Genomic DNA, 17,498 nt, shown 5'->3' with positions numbered 1-17,498 from the left:
CCTGGGCTTACATATACAAACATTTCGCTAAATGACCCGTGGCAAATTGCGTAATGCCAGTAAAAGTTGTGTTTTTTAAGTTATGAGCCCCAAAGATTTTATCTGAAATAAAACCCTGATTCAATTCAGATTCTGGAGGCAAACTGTGTCCTTAGCTCTGCCTCTAAATTTAAAACATTTGTGGTGGGGCCCCTTCAGTAATGTTGCTAGTAGGTATGGTGGAGAAATTCTGTATTTATTAAGATATATGTTTTCTTTTCTAAAATGGTAAATTGGGGCACTAATTGCCTACAAGAACTGATTCTCTGCAGTCTTCCTACAGAGGTCAGTTTCTAAATGAAGAGTGTGATTGTCAAACAGGACTGTGCCCTTATTTCAATTAATTATCTCAATGAGGGAAGACACAGGAACTCTGGAATTCACGGATGAGGGCTCTCCTTGGAGGTCTCTAACATGCATTTCTACACTGCTCTAAGGTGATCACATTTGAATATAAAAGGGGGTGACCTCTGCTAAAGAATGGAACAGCCCTGAGAAACCAGTTGGTTCCCTCCTGGCCTCTGACTTTGGGTCCCTAAGATTTCAGCCCCGCCTTTTCCCTATATTGAAAAGGTGCTGAGCGAACAAAATACTGTCAAAAGCACTATTATTTTAAAGGCTTGAGGAGTGTGCCAAGGCCCAAGATCTATTATTCAATGTATCTGTCACATAACTCTGCTCTAGAAGTTATCTCTACTGCCCCATTTTATAGACAAAAAAAGTAAGGCTCAGAGAGACGGGCAAAACTCACTTTACTTCATCCATTCAGTAAGTACTAGAGGTGGGTTTTTGAACTCTTGTCAGCAGGATTCCAAGATGTCTCAAATGAAATGTTTCTCCTGCATTTTCCAGTCCTTGAGGCAGTGAGATGAGTCTACAGAAGAAACAGTGTGCACTGACTACGCAGCTAAGGACATCCGTGCGTGACTGACGGTACCATGCTGGATGACGTCCACAAGACAGGGAACAGGCTGGCTCCGCTCACATGCTTTCAGGTGCCCTGCCCTTTTGCGTGGTTATCGAAGTGGGATCCTCCAACTGGCAGCAGAGAATGAGTGAAACACAACAGAAATGCAGAAATGCAAATTCTGGGATGTCTGTGTGGCTCAGTGGGTTAAAGCCTCTGCTTTCGGCTCAGGTCATGATCTCAGGGTCCTGGGATGGAGCCCCGCATCGGGCTCTCTGCTCAGCGGGGAGCCTGCTTCCCCTTCTCTCCCTGCCTGCCTCTCTGCCTACTTATGATCTCTGTCTGTCAAATAAATAAATAAAGTCTTTTAAAAAAATGCAAATTCTTGGACCTCACCTCAGATTTACAGAATAAAGTACTCTGGGGATGGGTAGAACCATGGGTTTTAAAATACCCTCCAGATGATTCCAATACACATGTAAGTCTGAGAACGATCACAGAATACCATACAACCTCTTGGTAAAAGTGGACCCCTGAATCAAATGGTACGACGGTCTTAAACCTCCTGACACTCAATGCCTTCCTGCTCCGAGAATGGGCTGTGCACGGACTTCCACTCTCATCAGCCACGGAAGGGAGCGCCAATGGTGTATGTATCATTTACTATAACCTTTGCTGATTTAATCAAAGATCTTTCAAGTAGTCTGTGAAGCTGGTGGTTGTGTTGGGACAGATACAAAAAGGCTCTTCGAACCCGTGCAGAGTGCTTTATATGACCTTACTTTCCAGAGTTTTCTTCGGAGCTGGCATTTATAGTGCTACAACTAAGATATCCAAGAACGAATTCCAGGGACACATTGGTAAGCATTTAGAGCCAGAAGAGGAAACCTTTTCCAAATTAAAGATAGGTTACTAATATACTTAACATTAATTAAACACAGAAAAATCTAGGAACATTTGTCAAAACACTGAACCAGCAAGCAAATCTAATTAACATGCAGTATGGACTGCATAGTGTTTTAATTGGGGGGTAGGGGGTTGGGGCACAATGCACATGAAACTCATAGCAAAATGACACAAACACACACATACACACACACTTCTCCGAGCAAAAGATGCCGGGGTTTCATCAGATTCACAAAAGAGGAACCATAAACCTGTAAAATGTACGCATGATGAAATTAAAGACAGGGCCTGTGCCAGGGAAACCCTCCCACCAGGAAGACTAAAGAGATGTTCACAAATTGTGAGATCTCATGATAAGTCATCGGGTAACAAGCTTAAAACCAGAAACAAATAAGAAGGTAAGAAAACAAAGAAGAAACCACAAAGGAGAGAAAATAAAAGGCCTTGGGCTTCTAGGAAAGACACCTCATAAATAGCTAGATTGAAGAAATACCTCCAAATCTGACAACCATTTAACAATTAGGCCTTAGGATTTCAGTGGTTGTAGCTCTATGGCAAACAGTGGTGAATTAGCTAAAACCCAATATAAAAGGACGTAAAATATGGACACCACCGACCAAATGACCAGCCTTGTCAGTTCCCATCTAATCTCTGGAGATCAAACACTCGACATAGGCAACCGTCTGTGTAAACAGATAGGCCCCACACCATTTCCTGGAGACCAACAAACTCAGATGCTGGCGTGTGGCACAGAAAGACTTCTACTTACCATTACCCTCCAGTTGTTCCACAGTGGAAATCCCCCTTGCTCATCCCAAAATTAAAAATGGCGAAGTGGCAAAGATACACTTCTTAGGCACGTAGGTTATAAACCTCACCCGTCCAGCTCAGCGTACACCTTCCATCCCCTCTCTCCTGATTGAAAGGGTTAAATTAAATCAGCTGGTGTACATGTACACGTTCCTAGTTACTGTTTCCTCAGTTATACCAAGGTCTTCAAAAATCCCACCAGCATAGACACAAATAAACTCTCTTCTCTGCGTTACTGAAGATGTATTGCTTAAGTCACTCATCTGTTAATGACTCATACCCCTATCTTCCACAGCTTGTCTTCATTTTGCTTTGAGATTTTTATCGATATTTAATGCATATGTTTATGCTTTGTTCCACTACAATTCGATTCGAAGTTTTCTGAATTCAGGGAGATGTTAAGGGTATTTCTTCATACCTTCTAGCCAACCATGGGGTGGTGAATCTAAGATACACATGTTTTGATGTTCATTTTCTTTGCTAAGAGAACCATAAGGAAGAACGTCCGCTCTTTGAGTGACTCAGTGTCCAATCTCCATTTCCTTAGTGGGCTGGCTGATTATTCCTCTCACCACCAATAATGCCAGAACATTTAATTTGTGAAATGCATTCAATTAAATGATTAGAAAGGAACTCTGCAGATAGGATAAAACCAACAAGTGACTTTACCCCTCCGGAAAATGTAAGACAAAAAGACTTAAACTCTGATACATGTATTTCTTGAGGGATAATTTAGGGAAAAAAAAAATAAGGAATGATCCCTTAGTTCTGTCATTTTCTATAAAGTAAGAATAGCAGGTTCTAGAAGGCCAGCCTTGCCACATCTGCCCTTCACTAAAAATTTGCTCTGAAAGGGCCAGGTAAGAAGTATTTTCGGCTCTGTGAGCTGTACGTTCTCTGCTGCAACAATGCACCTCTGCTGGGGTAGGAGGAAGGTACCTCTAGACAATGGCCAACAAGGAGGATGGTGGTGTTTCAATAAAATCTCCACCCCCACCCCCCCCAGTCCAAGAAGGGACTCTATTAACTCACAGAATTCAAGGAAGCGCTGAGTAAACACATCACAGAAAAGGCAGGTAAGAACTGAACGGCAAGAACAAGTGGATCCAGAAGCTCCAATTTTGCCAGTCTTCCCCCAACCCCCTGCTCCTGACTCTAATTCTTTCTTTCTTCTTACTTGAGATCCTTAAATGATTATATCTACCTCACTGGGTCATTATGAGAATTAGATGAGATAACATGTTGCAAAGAAAAAAATATCACAGTACTCAATACATGTCAAAAAAACCTTCTTTTAAAAAAAAAAAAAAACAGGCGGCAGGCTTAGTCCCCCAATCCCTCACATAGTTTGCAGGTTTAACACTGTGCATTGTATCTAGAACCTGCTCTGTCAGGGGACTGCACAAATGGCTGAGACAAGTTTAAAATATTTCAGGAATATAATTGTCACAATTCCGATTGCAAATATCACATCCTCGGCTTACGCATGATGCTTTTCCCTCCGTAAACACAGTAATGATACAGTCTTTACATAGATATACACAGCACACATACATAATACACAGCACCAACTTTGAGCTGGGAAGACAGGTGTACAGTCAATGAGATAATCAGAGTGTCATAATAAAAAATGCACATAAAGGCATTTTCACTGACTACTTTTGGATGGTGAATACCTATTGAGTTGAAATGGAAATATCATGAGTAGGACAAAAAAAATGAGGCAAGGTAAGCAATATTATCACAGTATTATTTATCATACGCATTAGGATCAAAAATAGTCAGGAAAGAACGAGCATTATGTCATTCTCTCCCAGTCTTTAACCTTGTAAAAGGTTGTTGAGTTCATAGGGAAGATAACAAGAGTTAATACAAGAGGCTATAAAAATGGAACTGTGTCTTACCATGCAACCTTGAAAAATTAATACTTAATAATTATAATAATAAAAGGCCACTCTTGCCCTGTTTTAGGATGTTACATATTATTTTATTAAATTTTTCCAAAACTCTTTCTTCCTTTGGCTCTAAGACACATGGCTCTGCTATTGAAAAGCAAAAGACATTTTACGCACAATTTTCCCTCTACTAGAAAGAGGTATATTGTGCCCTTCAGTGAACATAAAATTGATATTATCATCTCTTAGTTTATATCTCACTACTTAACCTTCAGATTAAAAGTTATTGGATTTGAATGACTAAGAAGACATCATGTCACCTTCCCTTCAACGTGGAGACAGGGGAGTTCGGGATGAGAGAAGGCACAGTAATAAAAACACGGATTTCGGATCAGCTGACGCTTTGCCTCTTTTGACAGGCAACCGTGATCCTGACAATTCCTTGTGCTTGTGTGGATGATAAATTGTGTGACAAAGCGTCTACTTCCAGAAACTTTGCTGAAGATGAATCTGCGTCAGGAAGTTAATTTTATTTGGGGTACAGTTGAAAAGGAGCAGTCTTAAAATAGGGAGGAAGGAGTTAATTCATTAGGGTTACCACATTAAAAAACAAAAATAAAAACAAAAAGCTACCCCTCTCATGCAGAAGATACTGGAAAATGTTCTATCTGAAGGAATTAAAGAGAAAAGAGCTGGTTTCCCTCCATCTGCCTCTATGCAGGGCTCAACTTAAACACACAGACAAGGCCTTGACATCCCTAAGCAGTTTAATCTATACCTCGGTCAATGGGTCTGCCAATAGCACCACTGTTTAATAATTACACATCGTATTTCCAACAAAAGAAACACAACATACAGCCCCTTTCACCCTAAAAAACAAATTCATTCTAAGAAGCGTGTGTCAATATGAAACAGACTTTATCAAAGATCTAACTTCGCCGTTTTGTTCTCTAAAAGAGATTAAGTCCATGCCATGATCAATAGGAACACGAGGCAGTTTATCAGCATTTCCCATGTGACTTTTGGAAGATAGACTCATTAGTAACTGGCAAAGCCTAAAGGGAAAATATTTGATAATTTTAATCTGAATAAACATATACAATCAAAAGAGTGAGTTTTCATGATGTAAGAGAATGTCGATTTTAAAAAAGGACTTTTCCAAAGTAAGTCTGTTCCTTATTTACAACTTAAATTTGTGCTTGTGCACAATTTATGTTTGTCCAATAACTGACCCATGGCAGGTAAGAAGGGAGTGTGGGTTCTCCTCCCAATGCCCTTCTCTTCTCTTCTAATTCCAGCACTTTGCCAGTCACTCAGATGGGAAATGCTGACTCATCACCCTTGCCAACTCCCACCCCTTGATGTTTTCACAGGTCCTACTTCAAGAGGCTCTGCTGATTTTCCAATACTCCCCTCAACACTCTTGTGACTACCACCTTCCTTTCTCTTCCTGCTTCATTCATTCACAGAGGCGGTCCAAGAACTGCGCTGTGTCAGGGACTGTGCTGCATGCTAGGGAACATGAGGAAATGAGAAAGGGCCATCCCAGCTGATATGGGTCCTACCACTGACCAAGGTGTTCAAACACAGAAGAAGAAAGGCAAAGAGCAAGGCGGCAAAGGTGGTCAACAAAACCAAGGCCTCAACCCAATGAAGCGAGAGTTAGCAGCCCATTACTGAATTCGGGACCTACCGCAGGGCTTTGTCACTGCTATTCATCTTTCAAAAATCTCTTTCCTTCTAAGCCAGGCCAGCTCTAACCTTATAATTTATCCTCAGTACTTCTCCTCCTGAATGGCCTTTCTTCTCTGACTAGAAACCTTCCCTGGCTTAGAAACCCAAGCCTCCAACAAGCTGAACCTCCAACCAGCCGAACCCAGGTAACCTTCGAACCACCTTCCCACTGCTCCCATCCTTGCTCTCCAGGCTCTTCAGGCTCTAAGGCAAATAAACTCGGAATTAATTACTCTACCATGCACATCTCCTTACACACAGGCAGCTTTGCACCACAAAGTCTTCTTGCCATGAAAGAATATACAACAAATGAATGAGCGCATTTCAAGAACTCCAAAGCAAAGAAACAAAGTTAATACATAGTTTCCAGTGTAGCACATTTATTAGCTCACTTGGAACAAAGCTGAGGCCAGGCCAGTATGCGAAATTCTCTTCACCACATTTTCTTGCGCGAGGGGAAAAGAAAAAAAAAAAAAGAAAAGAAAAAAAAAAAGTGGTTGTATTTCTCTGAACCAAATCAAACACAGTATTTAGCAAAGGGCCTCTGGAATGTTACAAGTAACACTTCATAATTACAATAGATTGGAGTTCAAAGACCAAGTGATGAAAAGAAACTTTCTAATACGGGGTTCAATTCCCTATATAAACTTCCCTTCTGTGGCCCCATCTACCACTCGCATTTATATTGCCATTCTACTTTGTCATAAAAGCAGTCACCTTGTAACCCTTTTTATCAAGTAATCTATGCACTACCTAAAAGTACACTCGGCTCCATCAGGCGAGCTGTATAGGTTTCATTACACAAACAGACCAATTCTGCGCACTCAGCACTACTTGTCAATAAACGCACGCAGTTGCAAAACAGGAAAGTAGGCTCCTTGCCTTCAGAGACCAGAGAGGGGCCTGCCAGTTTTGCAAAACAAACTCCCCGCAATCAGTGAGGCTAATCTGTCAACAAATTACCATTAAAGTCACACCTCCTGAAAGTTCAAAAAGAGATTTCTGATTAGGCAAGCAAGAGGGGGTATTTTTATTATTATTGTTATTATCACTATTATTATGATGATGATGATCTCACAGGTCAGGGCTTAAAATTGCCTTCGCAATGTAGGGATGCTTTGGCTTAAAGTTGAGGGTAGGCTTCACTCATGGTGAAACGTGGCATCTAGCTTTCTCTATATTTGGCTCTTTCTCTGTTATCGTTTCTCATGCCATCTTAGTTTTCAACAGAGAAATTAATGACACACAACTGTTTAGTAATCAGACCTTGAAAGGATTTCATATAAGGCTCACATCACAGGTTACCTAAATCTCTGACAATATTTTGATGACAGGGAGGTCCAAACTCCCAGAGTAAATTACTTTAGCACTCAGAGTGAAGTGTGCCTTTTCCAGGAAGAGTCACAAAAGGAATGGAGGAAAAGTGGGAGTCTGTTATTGTAATGGCTGCTTTTTCTTTATTTGTCACAACTATCCGAATTCCTCTCTCACTTTTATCTCAATTTGTTTGCATGGTTTTCGCTAATGTTTTGGGGACACCAGTTCCTACTATAAATTTTTGATCATCAATAGCTTCTATATTCGAACTCTGCCTTGTGTTCAAAAAGAAGCTAACTTGGTAAAGTGCGTCCTTAAAAATTACAGTTTGAGTTTTTTACCCACCACTGAAGGAAGGTGCTAGCCCCTATCAGAGTGCCTGCCTCAATGAGAGAACTCAATAAATTAAAATCATCTACATTCTACATTACCTTCCAGAAACTTCCCTTCTTAGAACCAGAGATGCTGACTATCTTTTCCCTTCCAGTGGCATCAAAAGACCCTCCTTTCAGACACAGTCCCTGCTATCGGCAAGGCAAAAGGCCATCTGAGTGTGTTTTTTGTTTGTTTTCTTTTCATTTTACTTTTTATTTTTTTCTCATTGCAATACGTGCCCTCCTTAATACCCATCACCAGGCGAACATATCCTCCCAACCCCCCTCCCCTTTGAAACCCTTAGTTTGTTTCCCAGAGTCCATAATCTCCCATGGTTCATCTCCCCCTCTGACTCCACCCCTTCAGTATTCCCTTCATTCCCCTAATGTCCTCATGTTATTTCTTATGTTCCACATATGAGTGAAATCATATGATAACTCTCTTTCTCTGCTTGACTTATTTCCCTTAGCACAATCCCCTCCAGTTCCATCCATGTCGATGCAAATAGTGGGTACTAATCCTTTCTGATGGCTGAGTAATATTCCATTGTATGTATTCCTAACAAAGTTAATAAAGCAACCCTTTGCAAAGAGAAGAATGGTAAGGCCTAACTGGCCATTGCTACCTGGTCATTGTACTAATCCACACTTAATCACTTGGGCCTCCCTCTGTAGAGAGAGGAACAAGGCAAAGGATGACCACAGTAATAGTAACGTGGTTCCCATAAAGAAATACAAGCACCAATGAGAAGCGCACAGGGGCGGTCTCTCTTGTCGGAGGTTACTGCCCATCCAAACGCAGCAGCGTTTTCTCCCACACGTTGTTTTTTATAGGGGCACTTCAAGCTGGAAGTGTTGGCAGGACAACCTCCCTCTTTTGCTTGATAGTCACTAGTCATTTTGGTAACAAGAACAAAATGAGGACATTCATTCCGCCATTTTGAAAAGGAAGAGAAGAATCTTTAATTTTTGTGTATGGGTTTATGCTAACAGGTTTACACTCTGGTCATTATCCTTTGGTGACTCACATTAGGAGATTCCAAGAAATAGACCCGTGATTCTCCTGGGCCCTTCTGAGAGCGTATCGTCTACATCCTCTATGAACATACACAGCCAGATTTCCTTCTCGAGCCCCCTCCAGCTCCTCCTGTCTCTCTGAGCTTCTCTGGTCCTGGGCAAAATACAACCCAATGAATCCCTCTTCTTTCCTCTCATGATGCTTCAGAAGCTAATTGTCCTTCCTACCTCTCTTAACACTTTAGGACTCATCCAATGTTTTCCTCTCTTTCTTTTACATTATTAACAGGAAACATGTATACAGACACGTGTTGATGGTGTGTAGGTATCTTTCGGGCCAAAAGGTCCAACACCTTAAACCAAATATCAAAGAACCAATGTCAATGAATGAAACAAATACGTCACTTATCCACACTCTCTAAATAATCCATATTTAAACCCCATATGTAATATATCTTTTTTTTTAAATGTCTTCCTCACAGACTACCTCCACACTGCCCTCCTTGTATAAAACAATAGCCACACCTCAAAACCACAGCAACCAAAGCTCTCTCTATCCTGATTTGCAGACAATAAAACTGCCAGGTGGTACCCAAAAAAAAAACCCCATCATTAAATGGAATGTTGTTAAGAAATAGCTGTTTTATTTAACAGCTATTCATTTTTATTGAATAAACATTTTCTAGTATGCATTCTGTTAATTGACCTGACAGCATATGCTGTATATGGAGAAACTTCTAAACATTATGCTCTATGTAATATGCTTATCTGAAAAAGCTCTCATTTGCAGCAATATGGAAATAAAATTCTGCTTTCTAAAATTCAAGACTTTTAAAATGCATTAATCCACACAGTTTATGAAATTGCTCTGGACATTTTAAAATCCTTTCTTAAGGGAAAAAAAAAAAAAAAACTTCAGTAACTGGTAATAGTATTTGTTGCTGAGTTTCGTAATGGAGTAGTGCATATCCAGTACAGAACTCTTACAGACCCAGAAATGGGGCAGGCATAATAGGAAATAAAAAGCAGTTATGGTATCGGGTAAAGAATTACCCAGTGGCTAAAAGAAATGTTCGGAAACTCTATCAAATTATCTTATTAGGAAACTATTGTTATAATAGTTTCATGGCCCAGATAGAAGTAGGCTTGAAACATTACAGAGATAATACATTTCGTTTTGAGGAAGGAAGACAGTTGGGGAGTGTGTTGGCGGGTTCCTCCAAGCTACTGGCAGTACCTCTCCTTGGTGATGGCTTCTGAGTGATGATGGCATCTTGCAGAACTACCAACCCCCTGCCTAGAGGGCCACAAATGAGCAATGCTGCTGGGTGGGAGCTGGGGCAGCCTGGAGGGCGGCAGGCTCCTTGACTTCATGAGCAATCCATCCCCTAACAACTGTTGTCCTCGTAGGAATATTGGTCTAGGGTTACCGGATCTTCTGGTTTTTCAAGAGAAGATGGAAAAGCCAGATTCTGATTTTTCTAGGTTGTCACCTACATAATTCTTTTTTTTTTTCCTTTTTAAGCAATTCTTCTTAGACCTAATTTAGCCAACCTATAGACCAGTCCCAGCATAGAAGTCACTCATTCCACAGCTAATCTTTGTGAAAGCTCTCCATTCTGAAAGGGCACTTGCTATCATTTGTAATTATCTTTGGTAATAAGAATCAAACATGGAAAGGCTTGCATTTATTTTTAAAGTCCTGGCACTAGGCAAAAATTCTCCCTATATTGTCAACGATGGCACTGGTGCAACTAGAAAATCCTATAACATTCAGTGTTACACACAGCATAATTAACTCATTTTTATACCAAGCCCTTTTAAGCCACATCTTTTTGTTCCATGGACTTCTAACATATTTTACAGTTCTAATTCTCTTCCACTGTCCTACATTAATCAAAGCTGTAACCCCTGTTGTCTTTGTACTACAGAATCAGAATGTGCCCCTGGCGAGGAATGGGGGAAAAGTCAACAGGAATTAAATTTCAGTGCAACTGTTTACTCAACTGTGGCCTGCAGTTATTGAAATTTTATCCGTGGTTTTGTGTGACTACCGCAGTAATGAATTCAGCATGGCTGTGATTTTCTCACTGCTGGTATTCTCACTTCAAGTAAAAACCTGTAGAATAAAAATGACGAAAACAACCCGAGTCCATCACGTTGACCCTCACATTTCTCCGAAGCACTGAGTTGTTGCCATTTTCCGTCTGGAAGGAAACTAGATTCACTCTAGTCCTGCAAAACTTTATCAATGCCCTATTCCTACCCCCCCCAGCCCCCGCCCCCAATTCATTGAGAGATTTACTTGTCCCCCAACAACCTGTGAGGAGCCTTGGAGGGGCAAACAGTTGTCAGTATCTTGTCTGAAAAGATCAAAAAGGGCTACCAAGCACAGTATGTGAGGTTTTCGCTGCAATCATAAATCCAAGCACACTCTCTCTTCCTAAATCATATCAATAGCAAATAAAAGTAAACTTGCTATAAAAAGTATTTAAAATGGGTTTCAAAGTACAACAAAAGGTACTGACATCCATAACACATAAGACCATGTTTTTCAAAGTGGTCACAGCCAAGATAAAGAGGAGAGATGTGGATGCTTTTTAAGGAAGATGGTTAACATGCACCTTCCTAACTGCCTTCTATAAGGCCAATGTGTTGTTGCTGATACTGGTGTAGGGGTGTGTGTCTGCGTGCGTGTATGTGTGTGTGTGTGTGTGTGTGTGTGGTACATATATAAAGATTTTGGCCGACTTACTACTTTAAGATGGTAAATGATTTTTTAGTTCTTCATATAAAATTCTAAAGAAGTGAATTTCCCATTTACTTAATTAATGTACCCTAAATACTAAGCATGTGGGGTTCCCACCCTATAGGCCAAGAGTACCACACCTCAACTGCTCAAGAACTGGTGCCTCTTGGCCTCTCTAGGGTAAGGACATAAAACACAGCACTCCAAGATCCCGGCGGCTCTCTCCAATGAACCGTAAGTAACCAAGAACACCACATGAACGACACACGCGCACACACGGATACTGTCCTACCATCTGAGGATATGTTTTGCTAACTACCTCAGTGATTAGAATTCTGCCATTGGCACTCATTTAAGTGCACGATCTTCCACACAACATACGTCATAAATTCCAGCTGATGGGGTACCCAAGGTGCAGGCACAGAGGGTTCTGGACAACCAGGGACAGAGGTCACATCACACAGATGAAGTGCTGGTCATGAGACCCGAGCATGTCTGCTAGTTTCCTTCTCTTTCTGTCCTAGCTTTCCCCCAGCAGGTTCCACTACCTTCTAACAGACTAACAATGTAACGATTCTTCATATTTTAAAAACTTCTCAGCAAGTAAAAAAATGAAACATCCTCAGAGCCTGTCAAAGGCTATAACCCTCATACAAAAAGGGATTTCCTTTCCTTCCCCGATACACTTTCCAAGAAAATGGTTTGAGAAAAGGCTCGCCTGCCTCCTCCTCATCCCCCAAAGATTTCTAATTTTTTTTCCCAGAAAAGTCCTGAAGATGCAGTGTTCTTTTTCACCTTTTTGCAAGGGCACCACAACTATGTACTGAGTAGATGAATCCAAGACCAAAATGGCACCTTTACCATTTGGAAATATTTAATCCGTCCCACTGACATGACTATGGAGAACGTAAGGAGAATGAGTATGTCCCAATTTACATGCATTTGGGAGAACCACCAAAAAGAACTAATGTAAAACGTTAAGAGGACTTAGCCCCATACCAGCTGCCGTATGTACACAAGACACATAGGCCAGTGGTCCGTACCCCGAAGTTCCTCCAGGCAGCAGGAGGCCACTTCTTACACTGAAGCCTGTGCTGTGGATGCTATGCCTGCTGTATACCCACTCCTGCCCGTTTGTTTCTACTGTTTGCTTCCACTCCCTCTTCCATCCCCTGTTCCTTGCATCCACCATCCCTCCTTTGGTGTCGTGCTTCACCAGTCTCAGTAAGCCCGTTTATGAGTATGACTTTTTAACTCAAGCATAGGGAACCATTTCTGCAATTCGTTTTACCCCAAATAGTTCAGCTTCAGGCTGCCACGGTGGGGCCTGGGAAGAGGCACGCTCAAGCTCATCTTTAACAACTGCTCCCCAGGACAGGGGGCGGGGGCAGGGGGAGTAGCTTCCAAGAGTCTCGGCTCCCTGGGGGCTTGAGCGCTAGTCTCCGAGGGCCACCACCCCGCGCTGGATGCTGCTGACAGGCGGCCAGCCCACCACGTGAGGCTCCAACACTTGCACGGGGACGAGTGCGAAGGGCGAGCGGGAGTGCCAGCCCCGCGGTCCCCCCCGCATCCCGCGCAGCCCGGCGGCCACGGTACCTGCTGCTGCTGCTGCGCGTGCACGAGCTCGGCGGCCCCCGCGTCCGCGGCTGGCGTCTCCCCGTTGGACCGTCCTTCGCGAAGACTCCCGCACTGGAGCAAGTGGTTGCCGCCGCTCGACCCGTTCTGGATGGCTGAACCGTTACTTTTTGTCTCAGTCCCAGATTCTTGCATCATGACTCAAAAACCTGATAGAGGGATTTTCAGGAGGGAGCAGGGGAGAGAGAGAAAAGCAGCTGTTAAAACAGTTGTTGGACAGAAGGAGAAGGGCCCTGCCTTCCGTGTTGCCAGACTCTGTAAACAGTTGTCCTTTTCTTTCACACACTCTTGGCCCTGGGTCGTGGGCTAGTCCCTTAGTGTCTGAGGACGGAGGGGCCGGGGCAGCTTCAAGAGTTCGTAGTGGTCCTTTCAAGAAGCTGTTTCCCCTTGGAGAAAAATACTTTGGGGGGAACTCGGGATTTATGGTTAAATGTCTGTGACTATCTGGATGTTTTTCTCAAAAAGGAGTAAGTTGGGGCACCTGGGTGGCTCAGTGGGTTAAGCCGCTGCCTTCGGCTCAGGTCATGATCTCAGGGTCCTGGGATCGAGTCCCGCATTGGGCTCTCTGCTCAGCAGGGAGCCTGCTTCCTCCTCTCTCTCTGCCTACTTGTGATCTCTCTCTGTCAAATAAATAAATAAGATCTTTAAAAAAAAAAAAAAAGGAGTAAGTCGTTTTGTGTGGCATATTAGGTGTAACACTCAATTTCAGTGTGTGCAGGCTCTGTGTTGGGGTGGTACACGCCTAGAGAGAAAGTCTCCAGCCCCACGCTATCAAGACAGGACACACACCACCGGGAGGGCCCTGAGATCATTTGAACCGAACACCCTCACGGTCAAAAAGACAAGAGCATTTAAAGATTTGTACTCCCCAGAATGATTCCGGTACTGAGAAGTCTTCAAAATTGGTGATTCCAATGAGATCAGCCACATTTAGAGAGAAAGAGAAAGCTCTTTTCAGGAGCTAAAAAAATTCAGACTCTGATCTTTGTCCTATGGTTAAAACTGTCGTAAGAAATCCTATTCAAAGTTAGGGGATTTTCTCATGCTGAATTACTAACCTCTAGTTTGTTTTAAGGCCTGAAAGGTCTGGGACATCTTATATTTATTTTGGAGAAAAATCTGGCCTCCGGCAGACCAAAGAAAAGGTCTGAATGCAAAGTTATGAAGTGTCTAATAAAAAACATATATGTGTATGTGTTTGTAAGTATGTAAGTATGTCTATATGTATAGTGCAAGATGTGCAGCTGAAGGATATCACCTACATACTTATAAATATATTTCATGTTCTGCCCAGCTACTTTCTAGGTACAAAACCATTAGCCACAATTCAGCTCTCAGTAAATGCATCTGATTATGACAAAAGATAGATCATATTTACTAATACCAAGTGTTACCAGTGCCGTACCAAGCCCACCAGCTGGTGATTTACGTATATTTCCCAGTTTAGTTCTGAATGCCACTGGTATCTCCAGTATGCAGATGAGAAAACTAGGCCCCCATGAGGACCATTTTAATTTGCCCAGCATAAACCACTAGTAGTGGTGCAATCAGGATTTGAACAAGTTCAGCCGGATGTCAACGTTCTTAACCATGTGTTTTCTTTTCTTACAGCTGAGGTGTAGTAGGGAGCAAACAGTGTAATGGCAGGGTCATACTCCAAATTCACAAACGAGGGCTTTGAACAGGAAAAGCAATAGTCACTAAAGGACCTGACAGTTTCAATATCAAAGCTGAGAAATGTCTGAATATTAAAACTTCAACGTGAAACACCGATCTCAGATCAAAGGGCTGAAAACTTGTAACAAATACTCGTGCATCATGGAAAGACATGGCAATCTGCATTACGGATCCCCCCACCCCCCTGCAATATGTGACAACAGGGAAATTGAAACACTTGAGACATCTTTAGAGGAGGCTGCCCTCTTGCTGGAAGTTGGTTCAAGTCCCTTTTCTACCGACTTCCACAAAAGCCTAATGGAAAATTAAAAGCAGAAAAATTCACATCTTTCTTCTTTCCTTTCAGTGCCCTGTATGATCCAACTTAAGTACAAACTTTATAAACCCAGAAGACTTACGTTTAAAGTTAATCCAATTCTGAAGGGGATTAAGAATGGCATTTTGTTGTTATTGTTGACAGGTGGAAAACAAACTCAGAAGCAACAGCTGATTCACACTTTTTTCTTGAAATCAGACTTTCCCATAATTAGAATCACTTAAAAACTGCCTTTATATCCTTACTGTCTACAGAGTATAAAACCTATCAAAAACACAACTAAAACTTTCTCTAAGATAGAAGAACCAGGCAATACAAGTACCTTGTTTGTTGCCAAAAGGAATTAATTTGTGAAATTGAGGGGGCTTCCCCCTCAATGTTTCTGTTTCACAAACCTGCCCATTGTACAGAAATGGAGGAAAAGGTGGTGTTTAGGTATTTGAGGGAGAGAATGGTTGTCCTAGCATAGTTAACAAGGAAACACACTCAATTCTTAGGTATGTCACAAGCATACCTAAAGAGAAAACAAAAACACTTTTCTTTTTTTAAACTTTCTGGAAAGCCTACTCACATCAGCAAACAGACCCCCAAATTAAAAACATGGCTTGCACATGAGATATTTACCTGCCCTCAGAAGGGGGCCTAGTTAGCCACATATCCTGTCCTCAGAGCTACAGGAAAGAATGAAAGAATGCTGCTTTTCCCAGCCTGCAACCTTTGGGATGCCTGACCTCAGAACAGGTGTCTAAGAGACTGGCCCTGCTCTGTTTCCTGGGTTTGACACCGTGGTGGTGGGTGGAGTAGGGACGATCTCCAATCCACAATTTGATAAGGTTTTGCTCTACGCAGTTCCAAGAAGACTGCCAAGTCCTCCAGGAGAAGTTCTGCAGGCATCTCGCCAAGCAGCTTGGCTTGCGAATCGGGTCTGTGAGAGTGCAGGCATTGGGACCGAAATTGCATAAAGGATTATTTTGGTCTGAGGATGTCCTTAATTAGTCAAGTGCTAACAGTAGTATGTAGGTTGCAAGATTTAAAATTTCCCATAATCTCCCACACCAATCAGGAGAAAACAGCTTTTTGAAAAGCACATGTGAAAAATTAGGAGTGTCGATGTCTAAGAACATTTCTAACAATATCTGGGCTGGCAATATTTCTTTCTATGGAATGTTCCAAGCCATTTAATAAGGCTTTATGTCTGTACAACACTCCACAAACTACAAGGCTCTCTGAGGTACTTTTCAAACTCATAACAAGCCCATCAAAGAGAGGAGGCAGGTGAAATTTATCCCATTTTACAGATAAGAAAACCAAAGCTCCGTAGGTTAAGAAATAGATACAGCCATCATCCTTGCCTGTTTCAGACATGAACCTGTCCATTCTATGAATGACAGAGAATTTCCCATTTGCAAAGTCCTGGGCAAGGTGGTCCATTAGTAAGTGAATGAAAAGAAAACTAATTCCAGGAAAGATAGTACCAAGGTGGCAGGTAGACAAACAAAAGCATCTAAAATACGAAGATGAAAGTGTCCGCATTCTTTAGCAAACACCTCTATTTGTCTTTTTCTATTGGGTTTTACAATTTGAGAATCATGTGAGAGCAGGTCAGTGTATTTGAGAGGCATGTGCATTTTCTGACATCGAACACTGTACCTTCTTTTCTTAGCGGAAGCTTGTCATAGACACTCAGTTTGTATAACCTCCACTTCCCTCTAGGACTCCTTATAACCAACGAACTGCCCTGCTCCACGGCAAATCGAGAGCAAGAAACGATAACGCCATCAGCCGGAGTGTGTGGATATGAAGGCATGGCTCCTGGAGGACGCGACCAGCCCTCCCCACTAACAAGCCCTCTGAAAATAAACACAAATCTTCCTCTGGCTTCTTGCCTGTCTTCTCTGAATGAGCGGGTTCTGTTTAAGTCACATACGACTCGTTCAACACACCCCTGTGAAGGCTGAGGCCATAATCACGTGGATGTCAGAAAGCGGAAGGAAGCCAAAATGGCCCACTTCTGGTCTTGCTTGGAAGCGTGACAGAGCTACTGATTCCCGAAGATCGATTTTTGTGCTGAAGGAACTTGTAGAAAAGGATAAGAACTGAGTTTAGCCTGCTTATTTATTGT

At 42.1% G+C, this 17,498-nt stretch overlaps 1 protein-coding gene across 5 annotated transcripts in view; it reads right to left on the bottom strand.

Annotated features, from left to right (window-relative positions):
• Positions 1-17,498, bottom strand: part of FOXP1 (forkhead box P1) — a 499,038-nt gene that overhangs the window by 220,107 nt on the left and 261,433 nt on the right. For all 5 annotated transcript variants that reach the window (XM_044253165.1, XM_044253170.1, XM_044253168.1 and 2 more), the window contains one exon: positions 13,345-13,532. In XM_044253165.1, the coding sequence (XP_044109100.1) occupies positions 13,345-13,521 (177 nt within the window). In that variant the 5' untranslated portion in view covers positions 13,522-13,532. The remainder of the gene's footprint in view (positions 1-13,344; positions 13,533-17,498) is intronic.

Source organism: Neovison vison, chromosome 6, assembly GCF_020171115.1.
Source record: "Neovison vison isolate M4711 chromosome 6, ASM_NN_V1, whole genome shotgun sequence".
NCBI classification, from domain to species: domain Eukaryota; kingdom Metazoa; phylum Chordata; class Mammalia; order Carnivora; family Mustelidae; genus Neogale; species Neogale vison.
This window is presented reverse-complemented; position numbering and strand designations above follow the sequence as displayed.